The sequence below is a fragment of the Dermacentor albipictus genome, chromosome 7 (assembly GCF_038994185.2).
Source record: "Dermacentor albipictus isolate Rhodes 1998 colony chromosome 7, USDA_Dalb.pri_finalv2, whole genome shotgun sequence".
Lineage (NCBI taxonomy): Eukaryota > Metazoa > Arthropoda > Arachnida > Ixodida > Ixodidae > Dermacentor > Dermacentor albipictus.
The window spans coordinates 29,606,390-29,630,762 of record NC_091827.1 but is presented as its reverse complement, the minus strand read 5'-3'; the positions used below and the strand labels follow the sequence as shown (position 1 = coordinate 29,630,762).

General features: G+C 51.2%; 1 protein-coding gene across 1 annotated transcript; it reads left to right on the top strand.

The window, feature by feature from the left end:
• The first annotated feature begins 256 nt into the window (after positions 1–256).
• On the top strand, positions 257–18,892 carry LOC135917441 (uncharacterized). Its single transcript, XM_070521821.1, has 6 exons — positions 257–886; positions 11,276–11,429; positions 12,445–12,535; positions 15,518–15,647; positions 16,289–16,383; positions 17,847–18,892. Exons 1-6 carry the CDS (start codon positions 727–729, stop codon positions 18,408–18,410), a joined length of 1,194 nt encoding a protein of 397 aa, XP_070377922.1. The 5' UTR covers positions 257–726; the 3' UTR covers positions 18,411–18,892.
• Positions 18,893–24,373: the final 5,481 nt, after the last annotated feature.

Genomic DNA, 24,373 nt, shown 5'->3' with positions numbered 1-24,373 from the left:
GCAGCAACAGCTGCCGTAAAGAGCCTTTCCCCAGCGGAAAGCGCGCGCCGCAAGAAGACGCGGCGGCGATCAATGCCGCCGGAGCGACAGGCAGCGCGAAACGCTTCCCTCTCGCAATGGGAGAGGGAGAGAGAAGCCGCAGGAAAGGAGGTACGCCCCCCCCCCCTCCAATACCCCTTGGATGGCGGCACCGCACCACCCAGCTACAGAAAAAGCAGACCGGTCGGAAGCTGCAAACCGAGAGCAGGCAAGCGCAGGCCTCTTGCACACGTCCCCCCCCCCCCCCCGCGTTACCATGGCAACACGCGCGAGCCGCTGCGCTGCGTAGCGGCGCGTCGTTCGCACCGCTGCTGCCGCTCTGTGTGTTGCTGTTGGCCGCCGCCGCCGCCGGCGCATTTCGCGGGGGTGCGAAGTGTCGAGCTCGGTCGCATTCTCGCCGCGTTCTCGCGTCTGCCGTGCGCGTTTTTTTTTCGAGGCGGGGCTGCCGACACGGTGGATCGCCGAGGAGAGCGCAGTGCCTCGCGACGCAGGAAGAACGCGGTGGCATTTTCGAAGATAGGGAGACGGGCCTCCGCTCGCCGCGGTATCAAGAAGGCGACGACGTCGTCGACTGCACGTCGTCGCGGTTCCAGCGCTGGCCCTTCGCCATCGTCGCCGCCGAGCTCCGCTGTTGTTGGAGACCCCGCGTTCTCTCGCACTCTGCACGGCCAGCGCGACGGCTGCGGCATGGTGGCGTTCTACACGGCCGGCATGCTCGACTTGGAGTCGCTGATCGCCGAAGTGGAGAAGCACCCGCTGCTCTACGACCCCAGCCATCGGGAACAGAGGGACTTCTTCAAGCGGTCCCAGGCCTGGAAGGCCATCGCGAAAGCCATGAACTCCACACGTGAGTATACGCTTGTCTCGTTGTGCCCTCATTCGCTCGTAGGCGTTGGTTTTCTTTTTCGTTGTTGTTGTTTCTGCGGATGTAATACACGTGCCAGAGGAGACACCGTTTAGTTGCGGACGAGTGATCCGCCCCGCGTCGGCTAGTGGAAACGCTAGACGTCGACGCGGAAGACGCCGGCGCGACGATGAACGCTTGCGGCACGAACGGTGCGACTGCGACGACGTTATAATCAAGCGCTTGCCGTGTTAAACAAACGTCGGTGAAACAGTATCAGCTGTACGTGCGTACACACTCAGTAGAAGACGTGATATATGCGTGTCGTCTGTCCGGTCTGTTGTTGTCCACGTGTGTTAAGAGCAGTGTTAAGCTTGATGACAGACTCACCCAACCACACGTGTTGACAACTTTATGTCGCAGTGTGGCCTCTCTCTCCTGCAGTGGTAACGTTCTTCATTCACGGGCGCTTCGATTGACTGCGTAGCCGTATAGCTTGTGCCTTTCGACGTCGGCACAATTCCTCGCGTATAGTGCCTGACGGTTCTCGAATCTGTGGCTCCTGGCCCGAGCGACGCGATATCGATGACGTCAGAACTCAACGCAGTTTGCGTCGGTATATCAGAAGCGAGCCAAAAAAAAAAAAAGAAAGAAAATTCCTCGCCCAACTGATTATTGACTTCTGGGCCCAGCGACAAAAACGTCGTTGCTGCAGCGCGCAGTCATCTTGGTAGATTTCTTTTAAGTCGTCGCGGTCAACCGTGCTGTATAGCTGTCCTATACTGACCATTTGTAGATGTACGCTGCGCGCTCAGCATTTTTTTTCTAAGCCAGACACATCATTTAATGACTGCTAAACTGGCGCGGACAACTTTCTGTGGCTATGAGGCGAAAGTTACGGGAGCCGAGCTTCTGCACACGTGTTACCTCGCCAAGTAGTCCGGCAGCGTTTGACAGTGCTTTTGGTTGCTCGGAACAGACGCCGAACCGACGCAGCTTCCGCGTGCGCCGGTTTCACGTCTGCCCAGACGTGGAAGGAAAAAAAGCCGCAAAATAAGTAAACCTCAACACTCAGTGGGGCCTTCTTTCCCATTTAACTGTTGCTAATAAGGTGTTCATGTTTTGTCTTCCCCAGCCTAAAGCAAACGTGGATTAAAACGCTGGACTCTTTTCAGAAGCGCTTTCGACTTGTGTGCGCTTTGCCGAAGTAGCTTTCCCTTGCTAGCCACAGAAATTTAAATTACCATGATGGAGGCAGAAGGCGTAGCGCATCAGAAAGAGGGCAAAGGAAGAAGACAGACAACACACACGTTTGGCGCTTCTTCTGCCCCATTTCTGGTGCGCTACCCCTTTCGCCTCCGCCATGATATACCAACAAGCCCGACGTGCAACTTCGAGTTACCTTTTGCATTCGGCCGCCATGCCTCACCCGGCCTCCAGTACTAGACCCCCCTCCTTCTATTTCTTGAAGTGGTACGGGGACAGTGAATTCTACAGAATGGTAACAATACGTTTCCTGTCGCTGGGGGCAGGGGCAGGTGGAGGCATCGAGGAGGAACTACCAGAAAGGGAAAATTTTCAAATTTTCGGAAAGCCTTTGTGCTCGCGCTTTCTGCCTGGAAAGAAACGTGCGTGGAGGAATGTTTGGTCAAGTTGCTGCAAAATACTGCGTGCAAGTTTAAACAGCGCGGGAAGACGGGGACATGACTAAGGAGCACGTGGCACCCGGGGCAGTGCTGGTCTCGCCTAGCCAAAGCCAAATATCGCCTAGCCAACGCTTAGGTGATGGTGTCTTGTGTACGTCAATCTTCGTTGTTTTCGTTGTGCACTGCGAAAACACCCGTGTACTTGGATTTAGGTGCACGTTAAAGGACCCCGGGTGGTCGAAATTTCCGGAGTCCTCCACTACAGCGTGCCTCATAATCAGAAAGTGGTTCTGGCACGTAAAACCCACGATTTTTTTTTTCGTTTTGCACTGTTTAAGCTTGCAAGGACGTGTCGTATGGGGTCGGGAGTTTGTTGGTCTCAAAAATAACCCTGCTGGACGACTTACAGAATTTTGTAAGTGGGCGCAGCTACCTTTTTAATCTCTCTGACGTTGCCGCTACCGCACCTTGACATTTGTCAGGCGCCGTACACTTACCGCGGGCGCAAAAGGACGCGAAACTATATGAAGTGATAATACCGGTACAGAAAAAAAGAACGTCACTCGCAACTACGTTTATTCTGAGCCCACGTGATCACTTTGTTTTTTTACACAGAAGGTGCGAGCGTATTACTGCACTTATCTACATGTGTATTTTGTATGTATTTTGCTTCATGTTTGATACGTTAATGTTTACCTTCCCACACTACCGACTTTAAACCTGAAGGCTTCACAGGGTCACAGGGACTGCGCACATCTTTGTCTACTTTGTGGGGAGTCGAGTTGCCTTCCCGCGCCTCGTCCCCCAGCTCGCGCGTTGTGCTGAGCATGCGCAGAAGGATCATCAACCCGCGTGCCTCGCTTCGAACGGTTGCCTGCGACCGTCGGCGACGCGGCGTGGGCGCCTATATAATAATAATATTTGGGGTTTTACGTGCCAAAACCACTTTCTGATTATGAGCCACGCCGTAGTGGAGGATTCCGGAAATTTAGACCACCTGGGGTTCTTCAACGTGCACCTAAATCTAAGCACACGGGTGTTTTCGCATTTCGCCGCCATCGATATGCGGCCGCCGTGGCCGGGATTCGATCCCGCGACCTCGTGCTAAGCAGCCCAACGCCTTTATATATATATGTGCAGTAGAAAGGGAGTTAACCGAGGGGCCCGATTTTAATAGTCAACCGAACTCACAACCAATTGGTAGAGCGTCGTGCGCGAAATGCGAAGGTTGTGAGTTCAGTTCCCACCTGCGGCAAGTTGTTTTTTTCATCCACTTTAAATTCCATTAATTTATCGTTTTTTTTCATTTATTAAGCACAAGTAATTTCCCCCATGTTGTCCTTGGTGTCAGTGTTTGTTGGCTTCTCATAATATGACTATATATATATATATATATATATATATATATATATATATATATATATATATATATATATATATATATATATATATATATATATATATAAGAGCGAAGTTTTTTTGCCCCTTCCTTCGACTTTCCCAGTGCTGCTGTCGCGCACACCGCATCGGGGGCTGGTCCAGAGCCTGTGTATAGATGACAGGTGCGAGTCAGAGAGGAAAGGCGACAGGAGAAACTAGTTTTCACCCCACCGCGTCTAATGTGCACAATGCCCTCTGGAGCTCCCTGGCCGTCGCCACATTAGTCCTTTGACAGCTGCAATTATCCGTGACTCCCCTCAGAAGCATTGCAGAAACTGCAGCGCTTCCCTTTCTACTAACCTACGAGGCCAGAGAGGACGCAAATAGAGAGAAGGAGAGGGAGCAGAAGTGGCAGTTGGCATACAAAAGAGGTGGGGGAGCTGACGTGTGAAAGCAAGGAAGCCCTACTACAGCGGTTTCGGGGAAACAGGATAAGCTTAAAGGGAAGCTGAAACGGTTTTCAATTTCCGTGAATTGCAGGGATTGGGAAGAACAGACCTAATAATTTACGGTTCCGAAATTTTTTTCTTCGTTTTGTTAATATAAGGGGCGAAAATCGCTTTCTAAATCACCCCCGCGGACCCGCCCCCGTCGCTTCCCGGAGCGCCGGGTGAGGTGGTTGTCAGAGGAGAGAACCGGCGAGAGTGACGTCACTGGCGGGGACCGAGCTGCCCGACCGGCGTGCTGGCATGCGCTGGCATGCCTCTTTCCGTCCTGCGCTTTACTGAACGACGCTACGAGAGATTTGCCGTCGCCGCCGCTCACGTTTGTTTTGCGATTTTCGTAAACTGTTCTTTCCTTCTGTGCTGCGTGAGTGCCTACAGCCAAGGGCGCCCAACCTGCCCTCGTTCTGTACAGCATTCGGCTGCGCGAACACACGTAGGCGAGACAATGTGGTGTTTCACAGGTTCCCGAAGGACAAGAAGCTTGCAGCGCATTGCGGTGAGGAGAGATAAGTTCGTGCCGACGAAATCAACTGTGCTGTGCTCGGACCATTTCCGCGATAGCCGGATAGCCTTACGACAAATGCGGAAACGCGTTGTTGTTAGCGTTGCTATACTCCGTTTCATACATCAGGTGCAACGCTGTGGAGGCTTGAGATACTTCTAGGCAGTGGCTGCGTTCGCACTTAGAAAAAGTTCAGTGTTTCTTGACCCGATTTTTGAGAAAACTTTTCATATATAAGCTCAGTTCTGAATGAAAAAAAAGAATTTACCCATAGAAACAACCCGTGCACTTATACGGCTGCTAACACGTTCTTTTAAATCAATTTTCTTTTCGGCATTCTTTAATTGCAGCCCGTCGCGGCAGCTTCACGTGCATGCTTGCGCGAGCAAATGCCGCTGGCACGCTGCGAACCATAGACCTGAGGTATGAGGTATGAAATGGAGTATGAAATGGAGCACTTCATACCTGAGGTATTGCACATATAATCCCCCTGACCATCTCGATCTGGATGTGTATGATAAGCAACTTCCATGACTGTACCTCGCAGCACTGCATGTGCGCGCTTTGAAACGCGGCACTTATGTTCGTGATCGTGTATCAACGCTCAGAAAACCACGGGACTTTAGACAAGCAGCGGCGAGGTGCTTGACATCGCGGAATTGTACCCGTGTTTACAATCTAATGAGAAGTTAGTGCTTCGGCATTCTTCCAGCAGCAAGTTCCCAGTGACACTTTAGCGTCTCCCGTCATTGGAACGTGCAGCTACATGAAAAAAAAAGCATAGGTAACAGCTAAGATTTCCAACGCGCGAGAAGGTGCACACATCGCTCTCGCTTTTGGCACACTCAACATCGTCGTTGCCGCCGTTGCCGCCATCGTTTTCCGTATCGGCTGTCGGTTCGAACATGTACGGCGAAAATACAAGCTGTCCAAGACAGCGAGAACGTTCCATAATGCTTACAACTCAGCTATGAAGCCAGAACAGAACAGCGTGCTACGCTCTGAAACGGCGGCGCCGACCGGCGACTGCCGCCATTGACGTCACAGCGGCTCCGACCAATCACGGGCAACAGCGGCGTTTGCGCGATACCCTGAGGCGCTGGTGCGCCTTTTCATGAAAAAACAGCCGCTTGCGCTTGCTTCCGCCCTTTTTGAACGAGATATTCGTGTTCAGGGGACTCAAAACTGTAGAATGCCGCGGAGAACTCATTTTTTTCGAAAAGTGTTTCAGCTTCCCTTTAAGTTCAAGGCACGGTACAGTACGTTGCTGCTATTTCTGAAAAAATGCCATGCAAACGCCATGCAAATATGTCAAGGGGGCAACTTAGGCAGGGCGTGCAGAAACAGAGGACGCATTAATTAAAGCGCACCGCATGGTCCAGGCGACACTACGGAAGCGGTCGACCGTCAAATCAACAATGCTGTGCCCGCCGCGTTAGCTTTGCGGCTACGGCATTGCTAAACGTCGTGGACTTGATCCCAATCGCGGCAGCCGCATTTCGACGGGGGCGAAATAAAAAAAAAAACGCACGTGCACTTAAGCGGGAGACACACGGTCCGATCAGGCGTCCGACGCGCTGGAACGGCAGCCGGAATCGGGGTGTTTTGCCGTGCCGAAGCGCCGGATCGGACGTCCAGGCGTGCGACAAACCGCGAAGATTTTCATCGTCCGACAACCGCACCGTCGTCTGGCCGCAGCCAATGACAGCGCGGCTGGCATGTGACGTTCTCTGACGTTCCCTCCGCGGAGGCGGCGCTGGCTGGCCGGTTTCTCGCAGTCTTTTTTTTTCTTGCCTGCTGCAGTTTGTTTCCGACACGAAATAGTTTCCAGTTCAGTAGAATTATCTCGAACGTGTCCCTGTTACGCAAAGCAGCGCCTAGTACACTAGCACTAAGCTACTGGCGAGATCGGGAGCCGCGACGCGAGGGCATTTCGCGGGCAGACGGCGCACACCGACCGTCTGAGCGAGGCTGCTCGCTTCGCTTGCACGTTTGCCCTTCGCAACGACTGCGTCGAGCAAACCAATTGTATTTGATTACGGCCGACCTAAGTGTACAGTGTTAATTGTTTTGGCAGAAAATAACAGGGTGTCTACCAACCGGGAAAACCGGGAATTCTCAGGGAATTTGAATAGTCTGGAAATACTCAAGGAAAACTCAGGGAATTTGTGCTTCTACCAGGGAAAATTAGCTGGAATTTTTTTGAAAGGGAACGAAAGTCGTGGTAATGCTGGCTCCAGTAACAGAGGAATCGCAAATACTCGTCATTGACGCCGTGTCATCGGCACGAGGTATTGCCAGAGTAGTTAATGACCGATTTTCCAGACGCCCGATTTTTTCGGACATGCCCAATAATTCGCACGGCTTCGCACCACCACCACGTACTCCATAGACTCAATGTATGTTGCCCTGACTGGAGTTCTGAAATGGCATAAATAAGCCACCACCGCCGCCATTTTGATTATCTCGCCGCCTCGAACCGGTGCTGTCTTACGCAGATCCGCTGGTAGCCGTAGCCACCACCGCGCAACGTTAATTCTAGCTGCTCATACGTTCGCTAGCTTCTTGCCATGTGGTGCCGTGTTTTTCATTGAAAGAATTCGCCGCTGTCAGCAATGGCCCCGACTCTGCCTTTTTAATCCTCGCGATTGGCTTCGAAGCTCGCAAAGCACAGCGCGTTGCGTAATGCCAATCTCGGAAAGTTAGCTTCGCCTCAGTACAGCAGTGTTAGGCGGTGAAGGATAAGAATGGGAAGGAGAAATTGTCACGGGACACAGTATGTGTTCTTTAATTATACACGCGTGCACCTTCGTCTCCTGTCACAGTACGAGCGCCGATATGCCTAATAAGTGTACTGGCAGGCCTTAAGAGCTTTTTCGGACGTGCGTGTGGCAATTTTAGCCCTTAAGGGCAGTTAAAGACATGCATTCGTTTTTTTCGGACTGCCCGATTTTTCGGATGTTTTCGCAGCCCACAGGGAGTCCGAAAAATCGGACGTTGACTGTACAGCTGACCAAGTGGATGCTTCAAATGATCCACGGAGCGCACGCGTGGCGGAAGGAGGATGAGAACAGAAAGGACAGAATTAACGAGAAAGGAAGCGTGCCCTTTGAAGGAGCTTGAGCTCAAAAAACAGTGTTGGCTGACGCCGAGATGCAGGTGTCTCTCATTCAAACCAAAATAAACTCTTTAAAGCAGTGAAACCCAACACTGAGATGTTGTGTACGGGCTGAGAGTATGTCGGGACAGGTGAGGTTGACTTCCCAGCTGCTGAGAGAGAATCTTAGTTGTGACAGAGTTCAGCCCTCATACCGATGAGCTTGCTATCAGTTGATAGAAATAGCTCATATTCGAAAACATTTACTTCTGTATGCATCTCATTTTCATTCGCATTTGAAAATGTTTGACTCTATATTCGGAACGGGTTTTACCCTTTTTTCTGCTGTGCATTTTACCTTCTTTTTGTTTTCTTTGTGAATAAAATAGCTGTTACTCCTTGCTATTCAAACTAGATTAAATCATTTTTTTTTCAACATGCTTACTAGAGAGTGACAGCATCAGGCAATATGGTGTCAGCCCGTCTTGATATAAAACAATGTTCTGGCTCATTCAGGGAATTTTGCAAAGGGGCTCAGGGAAAACCTGGAGAACTCAGGGAATGTGGAAATGTCCGCTTGGTAGACACACCCTGAATGAGTGCTTTCCGACGAGCTCGGGTTGGACCGTAAGCGACGTCAGCCCCGCCGTCCGCCTAGCTAGGCCTACCGGCCCTATCGCTGGCTGCTAGCGGAGCTGTCAGTGGACAACGCGCCGTCGTGAAGTGTTCTGTCACTCGCAGGGGCATGATTTTATTGACAGTGTTTGCGTAAAGCGAAGCAGTGTTGTGCAGAGTTGTTTATATCGTGTTTCTCGACGAGGATATGTGAAGTCAAGCTGGGGGGCTGGATCTGGGCGGAGCTTACGAGCCGCTCGATCTTTCGGATGCGCGCACCGTGTGCCCCGAATCGTCGTATGCCGCACGTCGGATCGGACGCCGAATCGTACCGTGTGTCTCCTGCTTTATATTTTGGGATACGTTAAAGAACACCACAGCGTCCAAGTTAATCCGGAGTCCGCCACTAAGGCGTGCCTCGTAATCCGGGTGTGGTTTTCGCACGTACAGCCCCGTAATCCGATTCAAGTTTAATACTTCTGCAACAATGCGATGTGCCATGTGAGGCAATGACAACGCTCAACCCTCTCAGAGGTTATAAAGTATGGCGCACAACAACGCCTCAAGCAAACACCTGTCCCTGCGTGTTCTGTGTACTACGCAGACAAACGGCAGTGGTACACGCAAGGTAACGTTTGACACCAACTCACCACTCTGGTGTTAGCCTATATAAAATAAACGTTGAAGGAATTAAGCTTTAGCCGTCAACATCACCGCTAACTATCGTCAATCAAGTGATCGAGCGCGGAAAGCTTTGCGTGCATCGGTTCCCACGCATAGTGCGTGGGATCTGCATAATTTTTGTTTTCTCGCGCAATGCATTGTGGGTCGGCGCGACCAACGCGCGCATATGGAGCCAGAGCCATCTCGACGTCGGACGCGTTGGCCGCGTCCGTAATTCTTGACGATCATAAATTCGTGTTCCCTTGCCAGGCTATTCAACAATAATTAACTTTGTCTTCTGCATGCAACCCTACTCTTACACTTTCCGGTTAAGGACCTCAATCATTTGTTACAATTTATCGCCAGTGTTGCTGAACAGGACAATGTCATCTGCAAACCGAAGGTTGTTGTGATATTCGCGGCTGACCCTCATTCCTAAGCCTTCCCAGACTGAAAGCTTGAATTCATATTCTAAACACGCAGTGAGTGGCATTGGAGGGATTTGGTCTCTTTGCCTGACTCCTGTCTTGATAAGTAATTTTCTACTTTTCTTGTGGAGAACCAAGGTGTAGCTGTGAAATCTTTGTATATATTTCCCGCGACGTTCACGGAGAGCATGGGTTTATTTGCGTAGAATAAAAGTTTTTGCGCGGCTGTGTAACGTTTTCGAGCATTTTCGGCACGTTTACGAACTCGCTCTGCCAACTCTTCTTTGCTGAGTATCCGTTTTAGCAGCATACTGAACTATCCGTTGCATTCCACCGCGATTTTCGACCGGCCACCGCAAGCTATAAGTAACGGAAAGCGGACCAATCGCAGACAATGGCACAGTCCTCTTCATCCGGTTATTTATTTTCAGTGCACTGGATTGGTCCCATCGAATCCCTCTCCACTTGAACGTGCGCCTTGCCTCTTGGCAGCCAATTAGATAAGACAAGCCGCACAGTGTAGGCAATATTATTAGTTTTTAAAGGAAGTGAAAGTGACCTATAAACGAGGAGCGAGTTCGATTGGTCTGTTCAGACAAGCCTGCGGGCCACCGCCCGATGCTTGCGTCGGCGGTTAAGCAAATTTGACGTCAGGATATTGGAATAGTTTTACGTTACAGGGCCCCTGGACGTCAAATAGGTGCGACGTAATGCTAACGCATTTCTTTCGCATTGACACCATACACGCATTGACAATAATACATTTCGTCATTTCCTTTTTGTTGTTTGGCTTTCTTCCTGTACTTCTTGCCCCGGCTCGGGCTCGAATCTATCTTTTTTTTTTTCATTTGCGCGACGTGTGTAAGGAAGGGGGGGGGCTATTTTATTTAATTCTTGCTCTACCCGTCGACTTGGACAAGTTCCTGAGAGAAGTGAAGAAAGAAAGTCATCAAGGGTCAGAAGCTCCTCGTGGCGGGCGACTTTAACGCTCCACACGTGGCTTGGGGCTACCGAGCAAACAACGAGAAGGGTTACGGAGGTGCACGACGCGGCACGGCACCACCAGCCGACGTCGTGGACCGATGCTCAGTTACCAACTAGGATCGGTAACAGCGTCTCCAGAGACACCAGGCCAGACAATACCCTCTACCACATGGTACGGGAGTGTGGACACAACCAGCCGGTACCACAACTGGAATCGACCATCGAGAAATGGGAGGCCCAGCTGACAAGCCCGAGCCCCGAAGACCAGCAGCGTCTCGTGAGCAGGGCTAAAGCTATCGTTCCAGGCTCACGGCATCCTGAACTATAGGGAAACTGCCAACCTCGGACGACTACACCTTCAGCTCATTTCTTTTTTACAAATAAAGTTTATTCCTTCTCCTAAATGTCGACAAAAACACGCTATTCAACGTGCATTATATATGGGATCCGCGGGTGGCCGCGATGAATCGTCAATATTATTCGGTGCCTCTCGGGTGTACTGCAACATTGCAGCCTCGGGGACATCTTTCGCCTACAAAACGTCTTCGCGTTTCTTCTGTTCCACGTGCAGCTTCGGCCTGCAAAAGGCAATGGAGGAGCGTGCGGGACCGGTTCGTGCGAGAGGAGCGGCTGTCCAAGCTGCAGTCGGAGACCGAGGATGACCGCCTCGCCAAGTGGGGCCTCTACAAGCACCTCGGCTTCCTCGTCAGGGCCTACCAGACCCGGTAAGCCGGGGAAGGGGAGAGCCATTTTTTGCCATGTCTAATAACGGTGTCACAGGGCCACTTTCTATCGCGATCGTACCCAATCGGGATCGAAATCCTGGACCGCGATTGGCTCCCTCACGCAGCTCGTGCAAAGGAACCAATCGCGACCGAGAAACACGATCCAGATCGGGCTTGATCGCGATCAAAAGTGATTAGAAGTGCGCCGTGTGACACCCCTATAACACTCCGTTCGTCGCTTCACTCCTGCTAACGTGTATGCTAATAGGCGTGATCGAACAGTAAAGTAGCGCGTATCGCTCGTTGAAGGAGCCAAGGGCATTAGCAGTATAGCACCGTAAATCGTTTTGTAAGAATTCAAACAAGGTGAGATTATAGGGAAATAATAAATTGCTTTCTCTAAATTGGGACGTAAGCTGCCGAAGGCGAGACGTGCTTACTGAAGGGCTGCTGTCATGCGTAAGTGACCTATATATAGCTCCTCCGCATATTTGTCCAGGAACGTTCCGGATCGTCTGGGCAACAACTACCGCTGTTCTCCTGCGCCAGGATCGCTCAAAAGAGGACCCGCTTGCATCAGTCTTCCTCCCTCCAGACGGCAAGCATCCGCTTGCCGTCTGGAGGGAGGAGGGAGTATTCGAAAGAAATGAATATTCCGCAACTTCGAACAGTGGATTCTCGAATCGAAATGCAATGACTATTTTATTCGCATTTCGAAATAATTTAGAATATTCGCGCACCTCTACCTCGTTGTTTCGAACCATAGTGTCAAAGGAAGAACGCGTATGGCAAACTAACCGCATTTTAAATATCGAAGTGAATATTAAGAACCTTTATTTACGTTTGAGCCAACTCTGATTGTTCCATTATGCAAGCATATGCAAAATGCGCAACTGCTCTCGTTATAGCAAACTCCCGCACGCTTCGAATGAAATGCGCTGCATTCAAGAGAAAGCGGGATTCCATAAACTGCAGGAAGCAGGATCATGTCTCACTCTTTCCCTTCAACTTGCAGGCAGAGCCTCAGTGAAGCCGCGGGTTCCGAGAAAAAAGCCGTCGTCGTCGGTGGCCAGCGGGGAACCCCGCAAGCCGTGCAGTCTGTGCAGGTAAGTCATGCTGGCTCCGTTGCAGTTGCGTGACACGTGATCAGAGAGGTTTGTTATAGCCTGTGCGCATGCGCTGTACGCATAACCGGTGGCGCCACCTTGTGACGTTGAGCTGAACCAGAATTCATCAAACCCTTATTGCAGCAGGAACGGGCTTTATGTAGAGCTAGGTGCGGACAATTCCAGGGTTCTTTTTACGACAAATTTGCCGGATTTTTCAATATGAGCCCGTCCCTTAACGCTGTACGCCGAAGTTGCGAGAAAACCAAGTGCCCTGATTTTAACATTTCATATCGGTTCCTTGTCAAGCACTCTGTTAATATATCATTGTACAATTTTATATTTGTAGCACGGGTTTGTATGCAAGCGACGTGCAAACTATCGGTCTTTCGCTGCTTTTCAGTGCGTAGTGCGAGCCTTGTGTAATATGTTCTTGTCTTCTTATTTTTGATCATTTCTTCATATGTACTGTCCACTCCTGCCTACGGCCTTCTCTGAAGGCTGGCAGTATTTCTCAAACAAAATAAATAAAAATAAAGCGTCTTATCTTTGTGCACAAATGTAGTTAAAGTGTAGCCCGCCTGGGCGTGCTCTTTAACATTCAGCTTACATAGAAACTTAATAAAAGACTTTCCCCCGTCGCTCTATTAAGCTAGAGCGAGCCTGCCTTCACCATGCCGGCATATGTATGCTCAGACGCAGAGATAAAGGAAAGCAAAGAACTGGGAATCAGAGGGTAGGGAAGAGCTGGGGGTGTTAGAAAGGGAAAAAAAGAGAGAGGACAACGGATGTACAATCCGCCCAATATTACGGAGTGTTCTGTGCACTACCTTTTCGTAATGGCAATTATGCGGACACCCGAAGCACGTTCACGTCGTGAGACACACAACATGGAACCCTCATTGTTCCTTACACAGTCACAGAGAGAGAGAGAGAGAGAGTACATGTACTACACGATGGCTCGAAGCCTGTTGGTGGAAGTCGGCAAGGGGAAGCGAGATCGATCTAAACATGGCTCACTGTGGAAGCTTCGCATACGACGCTCCATAGTGAGTTAGATGTCTCCTTTTACCGACCACCTGTGGCCGAACATAGTCCCCGAACGACAACATGGCATCAAACCAGTGGTGTGCAGCCCTATATTACACAATCAGTCCCACGTGAATGTGTGTCAGTCTCACGAGGAAAGCAGCGCGAAAGACACGAAACTTGAAGAACAACTAGGCAGCCATTAGTTCGCGCTGTTTCTATTCTTCGCTTTGTACTGTATCATTGGCACTGAAAGATGAAAGAAGTCGTTGCGTAAACTGTACATTGCGGGGGCAGCAAGGGCGCGCGACTAGGCGCAAGAACTAGTGCGTTACACGTGCGCAGGAACTTGTTTACTCGGCACAACGAACGTGTGTGGAAAACGATACATCAACCAGTCAGGCAGACGTATCTAAACGATAGATTGAGCGCAGCGGCAATGTGGCCAAGCTTGCCGTCTCTGTAAATATTGCCTCTCATTGTAGACGGTGCAAACGTAACCCTGTGTTGCCACAGTGTAAAACGCTCTTCGGGCATCCAGATAAAGCACCGAGGGGACATATGAGCCTTTCAGATTGACAGCTAGAAAGGTAATTGTATGAGCAGCCCATTTCATAACCTCACAAGTAAACAAATTGGCTTCTCTTGACTGTGTAAGAACGTTGAGATGTCTGAGCGATGAAAATGCCACGAGTGCTTTGTTTGTTTGTCATCTTTCGGAGGTGTAACGTGCCCATAGTCTTGTTCTTTATCTGCCTATAAAAGGCAAATGCGCGTCAATGTAAATGCACGCAGTTAGCGCCAGGACTGTGCGCGCCTTCTGCTGTGTTCTTGTTTTGTCTCGTCACGCGTCTGGTAACGCAATCTTCGTCTGGTCTGGTTCGCGCTGCTTTCTTAAGGTACAGACACACTAGCGGCAAAACGCGCGCGGCGCGCCGCCGGCGGCGCGCCGCGTGCCGCGAAACCTGCCGCGGAACCGGTTTGGTCTGCCGCGCAGAGGATGGGTCCAGGACCCATTTTCGGCGGCTTGCCGCGTGCCGCGAACCAATGAGAGACGTCCGGGCTTTCTCCTAGCGCCACCTCTTGGCTACTGCCGAAGTTACTTCCAGCGGCGGCGGCGGAACCACGATCGACGACCGAGCGCTCCGAGCCAGCCGCGACTGCTTTATGTGCATCCACGTGCTCGTGTGCATCCACGGTGACAAATGAATTTGAACCGGCAGAATATGATGGAGCAATTCTAGAGACTGTTCGCTTGTTCCCCTTTCTATATGATAAAACCCATCCGGATTATAAAGACACGGACGCCAAAATGAACCGGTGGGTGATCATCGGCAAAACATTCGATCTGACTGGTGGGTTGTTTTCATTCTTTATCTGAGCTTCCGCTGAATGTTCACGTCGGCAGGAATGTGCGGGGGTGAGCACACTTGTTTAGAGTGCTCTAGCGGTGTGCTGCGGAGCAAAACATTCGCCTGCCCCTCGACGTCTCGGTAGCGCCAGCAGGGGTGCACCCAAAACCTTCGTCTGCGTGCCTTTTGCGCGCGCCGCCGTCGCAACAGCAGAGAACACACAATGACCAAAACGCTCATCGTCGTCAGAACATCGTCGTCTGCATCTGCCATTGCAGGAATCAACGCGATCAGCGCGGAAGATGACGAGGGACGAGGAGCTGGCCTGCTCCGAGCAAGGAAAAAAGCGCGCGACAACGGCGATGTCGCGCCTATGCTCGCGCAGTTCGAGACAAGGCGAGAGCAGCGCTGTCACGTGACTCGGCGGCGGCCGCCGCGCACACAACCGATGTGGCCTCTCTGCCGCGCGGCGTTCTCGCCGCCGGCGGCGTGCCGCGCGCGTCTTGCCGCTAGTGTGTCCGTACCATTAACCAGGCGAGGGTGCTAGCTCGCCCAGTTGTGTCGATCCTGTGCAGACGTGTTTGTGCTCGCGCATGCGCAGCCTGTGCAGCTGCAAGCCGTCCAGCTGGTGCAGACCTCGGCAGGCGAACGGGACAAGGGGGCGGTCGTGGCCGCCGACTACGACGCGGGATCGGAGTGCGTCATCCTGCACCCCGACGCCATCACGCAGAGTGAGTGTGTACGACGACTGCTCTGCGAGCAGTTGCACGTTAGGAATACGTATACTGCCTTTAGTTCTATCCAAATTTAACTCTGAGCTAAGCGATGGTGTAAAGTTCGAGCCGGCTGTAAATTTGGACCCGTACAGAACTGTATGGTTTAAGCGTAGTCTTGGCTGACGGCCTTTGCGAAGATTTACGCTAATTCGATCTAGACCGTCGTATCACCAAAGAAACAGCCGTGAAGTGCGCTTCGAACACCGAGAGTTGATGTGAAAATCCAGGATGTAGGCGCCAACATGCCAGCGTAGCTACCACATAGTGTTACGCCTTCGTTTCTGTGTTTAAGTAAGGTGGCTGCGTGGAAACACTCGCATAATAAACGCGCGCATAACTTTGGTCTCAAAGTAAGGATTTTAATGCGACTACAGGCGCGACCACTGCTAGTGGGAACACCGAGCCCGTGGAATCGCTCCGCTTTGCATGCAGAGCGGGAAATAAACTCTTGCGGGCCTCTATAGTAAAGTGCTATAGTTCCTTCGGTGTCTTCATGTGGTGTTCCTGTAAACTGTGCTTTCTGTCCCGGAAATTCGTTCCGCTTTTAAACCTTCCACGGGTTGCCCTCCTGAATTAAACCCCACTCCCGTGTCCAGGTGTCCTCCTGTCAATGATGAATATGCCATCTCCGGACGAAATCATCATCCCTGATCAACCGTCATCGATAGACCTCGGGGACTCAACTAACTGTGTAAGTGGCAGCCGTTTTTCATGCGGTGTCGGGCAGTGAGCCCTTGGCGTGGAACGAAGGCGAACATACCCTTTCGCTACGTCCTGGGTATTCCAGGGTTCTTTACGATTCTATGTGCACCCGCCGTGATTGCTCAGTGGCTATGGTGTTGGGCTGCTGAGCACGAGGTCGCGGGATCGAATCCCGGCCACGGCGGCCGCATTTCGACGGGGGCGAAATGCAAAAACACCCGTGTACCTAGATATAGGTGCACGTTAAAGAACCCCAGGTGGTCGAAATTTCCGGAGTCCTCCACTACGGCGTGCCTCATAATCAGAAAGTGGTTTTGGCACGTAAAACCCCGCAATTTTTTTTGTAACGATTATATGTGCCCACTCGGTAACGCCATATGCTGCAGGTGCAGAAAAGCAAGTGCTCTGATCCTAACATTTCGTATCGGTTCTGATCGTATTATTGTTCTGAAAGTGTCGTCTTTTGTGCAGTATTGTAGTTCGAGTATTGCCCGTACATGTATACATGTTCAAACATTCAGATCAGTTGAACATTTGCAGTCAAAACTTTGGCATTGCAAAGTTTCGAGATTGCAGACTTCGCAAAGACGACCCCCCCCCCCCCCCTTTATTTTATTGCCATGATGTAATGAGAGAGATTGGCGCCTCTATGTGGCACTGGCTTCAGCTCGTCGCTTGTCAAAGAAAACTATTTTCACAAAATTTTTACAAGAACGTGGCACAAAGGTACAAAAATATAGAGAGCACGAAGTTCCCCCTTTTTTTTCGCAGTCTTAAAAGCCAAAGATCTAGTTATATAAAGTGCATGTTCGCATGTTTATAGCAAATGCTGTGCGCGACCCTATTCATACTGCACAACAACGGTACAAGGTTTAAAGCACTTCCCCCGTTGGTGTGATTTGCAGTATTATGCTTGCTGTGGAACGTGCATTTCATTCGAGAGTCCTAGGCCTAATTAGAGCGCTCCCTGCGTTTCATGTTTGAATGAGAAAAGTAGACATTAGAGAGAGAGAGAGACCTCCCTCTAACATGATGCACTACCTATACACAAAGCCCCTTAAACTTCGTAAAGTAGTGCCACGCTTTGAACAATGCCGCCTCCTCCTCGCGAGCTCTGGCCGAGGTCGCTATTGGCCTAATAGCATCACGTGGGCCCTCGTGCCGTGCATCAGCGCCATTTTTGCTCGAGCAGCGTCTACGGAGTGGCGAGGAGCGCATGTTGGCGCCGTTGCTACGCTCGAGCAGTGTAGGCGGCGCCACGGTCGAGGAGGGAGCGTGAAAGAGAGGGGAAACGAGGAGGAGGGAAGGCGGAGGAGGAGAGTGTCAGTACTTTACGAAGTTTAAGGGGCTTTACCTATACAGCTATCGTATACCGCTACCACTGCGACACCATCGGGCGCGATAGGCGGTTCCCCAACCCACAATTAAAAAAAATCCTGTCGTCGTTCGCAGGGCACGACGTCGGAACATGGAGATCCCTCGGAGTCTACGCAACGTGCACCCGTCGGAGCGCTCGACCTCGTGACCGTCAAGCAGGAGCCGCCTTCCTGCGCCACGTCAGAAGAAGAAACGGGAAGTGGCGACACACTTCGCGACCGCTCTGCCCCTAGCGGCGAGACGAACTCCGCCCGCCACGATTCCTCGGTGGCGGCGGCGCAGTCGTGGCGTCGCAAACGGAAGTCGAGCACGGCGACGAATTCGACTCTCAAACGCTCCCGCCGCGCTGACGTCGACGACGGCGGAAACCGCGCTGCTGGGAGCAACGGCGACGATGTCGTCAGGAGCACCAACGCACTGCTGCACCATCTGGTGACAGCGACGGAGAGAGTTAAAGCCGCGGCCGAAGTCGCGACGCAGTGCAGGTTGCCGCACTTGAATTCCGAAGACTCGGACACAATGTTCCTGCTTAGCCTGCGCGAAAGACTTCGAAGCTTCGGTCCAAGGGAGCGGAGCCTAGCGCTGCTGAAGATTCAAGAGGTGCTACACGACATCGAGTTCGGGAATGCTGCGCGTTGAGTAGAAGCGCTTCCCATCGGAATAAGGGCCAAGTGGATGTTGCACCCATGAAGCTGTCCTCATTACAAATTAGAGAGGTATAGCTTATCCGTTATTCGGGTACGCAGGCGGACGGGGCGTTGAGGCGGAGGCGTAAACGGGAGCGGCCTGCATGGTGCAGTCATCTGGTGGCGCAGAGCTCAAACAGACGGAAACAGCTAATATCGCAGTAACCAAGTGTATTTTACTTTGCTGCGGGTGTAAAATTTTGGCAGCAACAGGATTACGCCAGTGCGGAAAATTTATACCTGCAGCGAAGTAGAATGCAATTGGTTAGTGCAATATTAGTTTTTTTTTGTCTCTTTGAGCTCTGCGCCACCAGGTAGCTCCACCGTGCAGGCCGCTCACGTTTACGCCTCCGCCCCAACGCCCAGAATACCGGACAAGCTAAACCTCTCATCTCCATTTTGTTTTCAATAAAAAAAAATACTCCCAATTCTCAAGTGTGTGTGTATTTGTATCTTCTTCTATAATCACTCTTCGACAGCTTAGGTTTACTTAGCATGTCTTTATAATTAAGAGTTCTAGCATGTCCGGTATGCTGGTAAACGTGAGCGGATTACCGGGTTAGTGGGGTGCGGCTTAAAGCCCCTCAATTTTCCAAAAGTAGCGCCATTAGATCTTTCAGCCACCCCGCTCTCCCCGACGTTTCCTCCCGCGCTCCCCCATTGGCCAATCTGTCACGTGGAAGCAGGCGCCGCGCTTTTGTATATTTTTTTCTTTCCAGCGGGCTCCTACCGCCATTGTTGACCCTGAGCGACGAAAGTACGCGCAAACAAACTGATAAGAGTGCGTTAGCGGAACAAATCGAGTGTGTTAGGGACGAGAACTTAATTACGATGCCGTGCTGCTGCGCCTTCGGTTGCCGCAACCGACACAGCGACGGCAAAAGGCTTCCTTCTTTACCATATGACGAGCGCGGTGCTGTGAATGCGCGATGAATGCGGTAACTGCGCTTCATTCAGGTTCAAGCATATGCATTATTTTTCTCAGCTTAGTGACTCATCACGAATAACACTTCATCGTGCGTTAGCTCGTCCGTTCACGAAGTGCCTTACTTGTCGCTAACCGAGTTGCACTATAAGGTACATGCATTGAGGACGGTTGCGCTCACTTCGAAATACCATTTGCGAGATATGAGTTCAGTGAAGTGATGACCGCGCGAATAATTGCCACGCTGTGACGCGGCCGAAATCGCGGTAAGTGGAAGGATGCAGCCGTTCAAGTGAGGCACCGTTTGTTGTCTCATTACGTGTGTTTCGAAGACATAGTGGTCGAACGAACTAATAGTTGAACGAACACGTGAGCTCTGAGAGACGGCGTATTGGCCGGGAACGTTTGGTTACCGGTAGTATTTAATTTTTTCGGCTGCGCTGCCGTACCTGTGTCTGCAGAGCCGGAATTAATGGTAGGTGGGTTTAGGGAATGAATGGTGCCAGGATGTACGCATGCGCGAATTTTTCTATTTATGATTGTAAGCAATAAACTTTTCGTCGTGAGTCGGCGCTCGTGTTAGGTCTCTCGTCTTTGTGTTTGATTTGTTCGCGCTGTAAGTAATAACGCAGAGAGGACGGAGCTTTAAAACCTACCATGAGCTATGACGTAACGATCACGTGTTGGACCGGTACGTATAGCTTAAATCGTGCGGCGCGACGCTCTCCCTTAATCTTTCCTTCCTCAATTTTGCTTAATTAGTTGAGGAGTCATCATCATGTGGCGGTAAATGAAGATGAGGATACATGGAATGGTGTCGACACGGCCGGGAGTCGATGGGCCTGTATCCCCCACAGAGGGTGTGTGCCATAAGACAAGGCGTCATCATCATCAGTCGACTTGCAAACGACAGAAAAAAATAATTTCGAACTTATTCCGACATGCATGAGGTTATGTACTGTAAGTTCTCAAAACAAATTCTCCTTCGGTACTCTTGCATTGGGCTTTAGCCATTGCAGGTAGTACGTCTACGTGGTCATTTGCGAATACTTCCGAGACAACAAGGATACCACTTTGTTTTGAATAACTTGGATGATGCATTAAATTACCGATTATGATTTCGAAATTATTCGCGTAGTCATTCCGAAATTACTGCTTATATATATTTATTACTATTTTATTGATTCAGTCTCTGTCAAGTTGGTCTGTTTTCTAAGCATCTAAAGAAAAGATGTCTACCTTACCCTACCTCACTTTGTTTTAAGCGCTCTCGATCCCCTACCGCTGTCCCTTTAAGCGCCGGCTTTTAGGCCAATCCCCCATAGCGGGTCAGAGCCATGAAATGAGCAAGCAAGCAAGCAAGCCCTGGACGCCCTGGTCAGCATGGGCCTGCTGCTGGCCGTCGGCTTGTTCGGGGCCCTCGCCGTGCGCGTGTGCCAGGACCCCGACGAGCCGACCGTGGCCGAGGCGCAAGCGCTGCTCCGCGACATCGACGCCTACGAGGCCCTCGTGGAAGACGTGCGCTCCTGCTACGCGCAGAAGACGGCGCCCCCGGAGGACGCCGAAGCCGTGCTCGACCTGACGGCCCCCGCTGGCGACGAGAGGGCGGACCGCAAGCTCGTGTCGCAGCTTTCGGCCCCGCTGATTGCTGGCTAGCAGCGAAAAGCAGTAGGGCTGGGCGTTTGAAAGATAACACGACGTGTCACTGAACCCGAAGACTGGCGTGCGCGCGCCAACGCGCCCTTCTAACTGGGCTGTACGTTCCCTGCGTCTGCTCCGAGCTTGATCGACCTGACGTTGCGAGCGACGTCCAAAGAGAGTCGACCGCAGGCGTGTTTATAGGAACTGACTGCGCAGTTCGCAACTGGCACTCGGCGAAAGTAGCGCAGAGCCTTTGAAGTGATGCCGCCCGCGTGCCGTACGTCCGTGTTAGAACGCAAGTCACGTGGTGTTGCAGCCTCACGTGCCGATGCGTCTGCCGCGAGCTCGACCGACCGGTCGTACACCGAGCGACCAAGGCGAGTCGACGGCGTCTTGCGCAGATTACGGCAGGCCTGCGGTATAGGGTGGAACGTTATGAAGGTGCGCATAATGTATATCACGCGTTTGTCACTGAACCAACCTAATGAGCTGTGTTGCCGCCTCTCCATCGGGCTGGGTGGCCTCCCTTGCCTCTGCTGCGAGTCTGAATCGTCGTCCAGTGATCAAGGCTATATAGTCAACGGCAGTTGCTTTCCTCGGCTTTCCGCCCAACTCGCAACAGGCTCACGGCTAAGGGGGCACGGTAACGTTTGAATTTAATGTCATGCGTGTCATCTTCAAGAATGCTCTTGCCACACCTTCAGGGAGACACTTCTACGACACATTTGCCTCGATTTCCGCCTGAAGAGCAGCGACCAAGCCTGAAGTCGTGGCTTAAATCTCGTCGCAGCCTTTTGTCCACGTGGCATTCAATTAAAGCTTGCAGCAGCAGAAGTGGGTCCACAAAGCCATTGAAGATGTGCGTCTCAGTTCGTGGTCTGCGTACCTATGCAATGATCAGTAAACCCTGTCGTCTGTTCTCCGGTGTCTGTGCCTCCTCTTGACGTTTCCGGCCGGCCACCCACTCAAGAAGACAAATCAACGTGCAGCAGTCGACTACAAAGATTTGTGCTAATTTTCTGACCATTTGACAGTCTGTCACGAGTAATGAGGCACATGCAGCTTTAACTGTTCGTAAATTCAATCCGTTCGCGCTGCTACACTTGTAAGGTGCCGAGGTACTAGTTGTCGCCAGATGGGATTCGGCTGAACTTTGTTAGAACAATGTGTGAGCGTAGTATAACGCTGATATTCGAACATTACTTGGTTCGATCCTGTACCTAACTATATATGGAAGGAAGAAACAGCATAGACACAACAAAGCGCAGTATGTTGTGGAGTGCGTGCATCAGGCACCTTGCACGTTAATGCGATACGCATCTTTCGAGGCATGCCCTGTAGTGAGGGAGATTTAAATGCACGGGTGCCGAGATCCGAGATTCAGTGGCGATTTAGTAGCAAATGCGTGAGCATTACGGCGCAACTCTTGAGGTCCTTTACCCACTATTTAAAACCGCGTTAAGCACGTACGTTGCAAAGTGCTGTTCAGGATCGCACTCCACACACGTCCTGCCTCTTCGAGGAGCAAAGTGCAGCTGACGTTAGTCTGGAGTAGACCACACTACCGTCAGTTGCTCTCTCTCTCTGTCTGTATATTGTGGGGTTCTCACCCGCGCTATTGGGTCAAAGGAACAACTACACAGCGGTGCAAACAATCACAAGGGCATTTATTGCACCTTTCATAGATCAATGCCTGCTAGCCGAGTTGCTATCCACAAAACATGCCGATGGGCGCGACCGGATAACGAGCGAATATGTTCGCCGCATGCTGGACACCAACGCCTGGTCGTTCGCGCGTACGGTCACGCGAATGGTGGCGCGCTCGAACGAGGCCTCGCGAGACAGTTTCGTAGAAATATGGATCGGCGCACGCGCAGAACGTCCGCGCCGCTAGCCGAACCCGAGCCAATGAGGAAGAGCCTTCGCCTTTCTGCGCCCAAGTAATCCCGCTGTTAGGTGGCGTTAGCAGAGCCACACTCGAGCCATCTCTCGCAATGCGCTTTAACCACACCGGCTTCCGCGGGCACCAGGCCACGCGGCGAAGCCGGATTACAGGAGACGGGAGCTATGCGGGGAAACAACATACACGCGTCCCCACTATATATATATATATATATATATATATATATATATATATATATATATATATATATATATATATATATATATATATATATATATATATATATATATAATCTATAATCTATCTACATATAAATATATATGTACGAGCCATACATATATATATATATATATATCTATTGTAACCAACAGTTACAACAGCCGCTTCTGCGAAAACTGATTTATGCTGGGCGAACCTGTGCCCGTCAACAAAAACCAACTGAGCACTCAACAACAACAAAAACGTCCCTCGAGCTTCGCTCCTTCGAACGTCGTCCTCCTCTTTCTCGCCTGCTGTCGCGTGCCAGTCGTCCGATTCTAGCGCACGAGCCACCGGCCTGTCAGCACCGGCCGAGCGTTGCCTTGCGGTGCTTTGCTTGACGCTCGCGGTGTGGCGGCTACGCAGTTGGGATATGTCGGTCGTCTTTGTCTTCTCGTAATGCTGGCGGCACTAGCCCCCTCCGAAGAAGCATCGTCCCGATGCGTAGGGAAGGCCTAGAGAGGCCAACTGCTTTGGAAGGACAGTGGTCAGAGGATGGCTGGTGGTAGGCTTGGTCGTATGTGCAACTTCTGTTAATCAATGTCGTTCGTAGTATGGCTTCATTCGTACTACGTGTACGACCTCTGGGCGAGTTCTGCGTCGTGTGGAGCAGACTTGGCCTTCAGGAGTTACCTCGTAGTTTAAAGGACTTAACCGGCGAAGTACTTTGTAGGGGCCAAAGTAACGGCGCAGTAACTTCTCCGAAAGGCCGGGTGTACGTATAGGCGTCCATACCCACACTTTGTCTCCGGGGTTGTACTGTACCTCTCTTCGCCCTAGGTTGTACCGGTTTGCGTCCACGTGTTGCTGTTGTATGATACGGTGCCTTGCCAACTGCCGTGCTTCTTCTGCCCTTTCTATGTACTCGCTAACGTCAGGGTCGTCTTCGGTGCTGTTGTCTACAGGTAACATCGCGTCCAGTGTCGTTGTTACTGTCCGACCGTAAACAAGTTCAAATGGCGTGAAATGTGTCGTTTCTTGTACTGCAGTATTATACGCAAAGGTGGCATATGGTAGAATACTGTCCCATGTCCGATGCTCGACGTCCACGTACATTGAGATCATGTCAGCGAGCGTTCTATTGAGCCGTTCAGTCAGGCCGTTTGTTTGTGGATGGTACGCTGTGGTTTTCCTATGAGCAGTATGTGTTAGTTTCATAACAGACTGCATCAAACGGGCCACAAAAGCT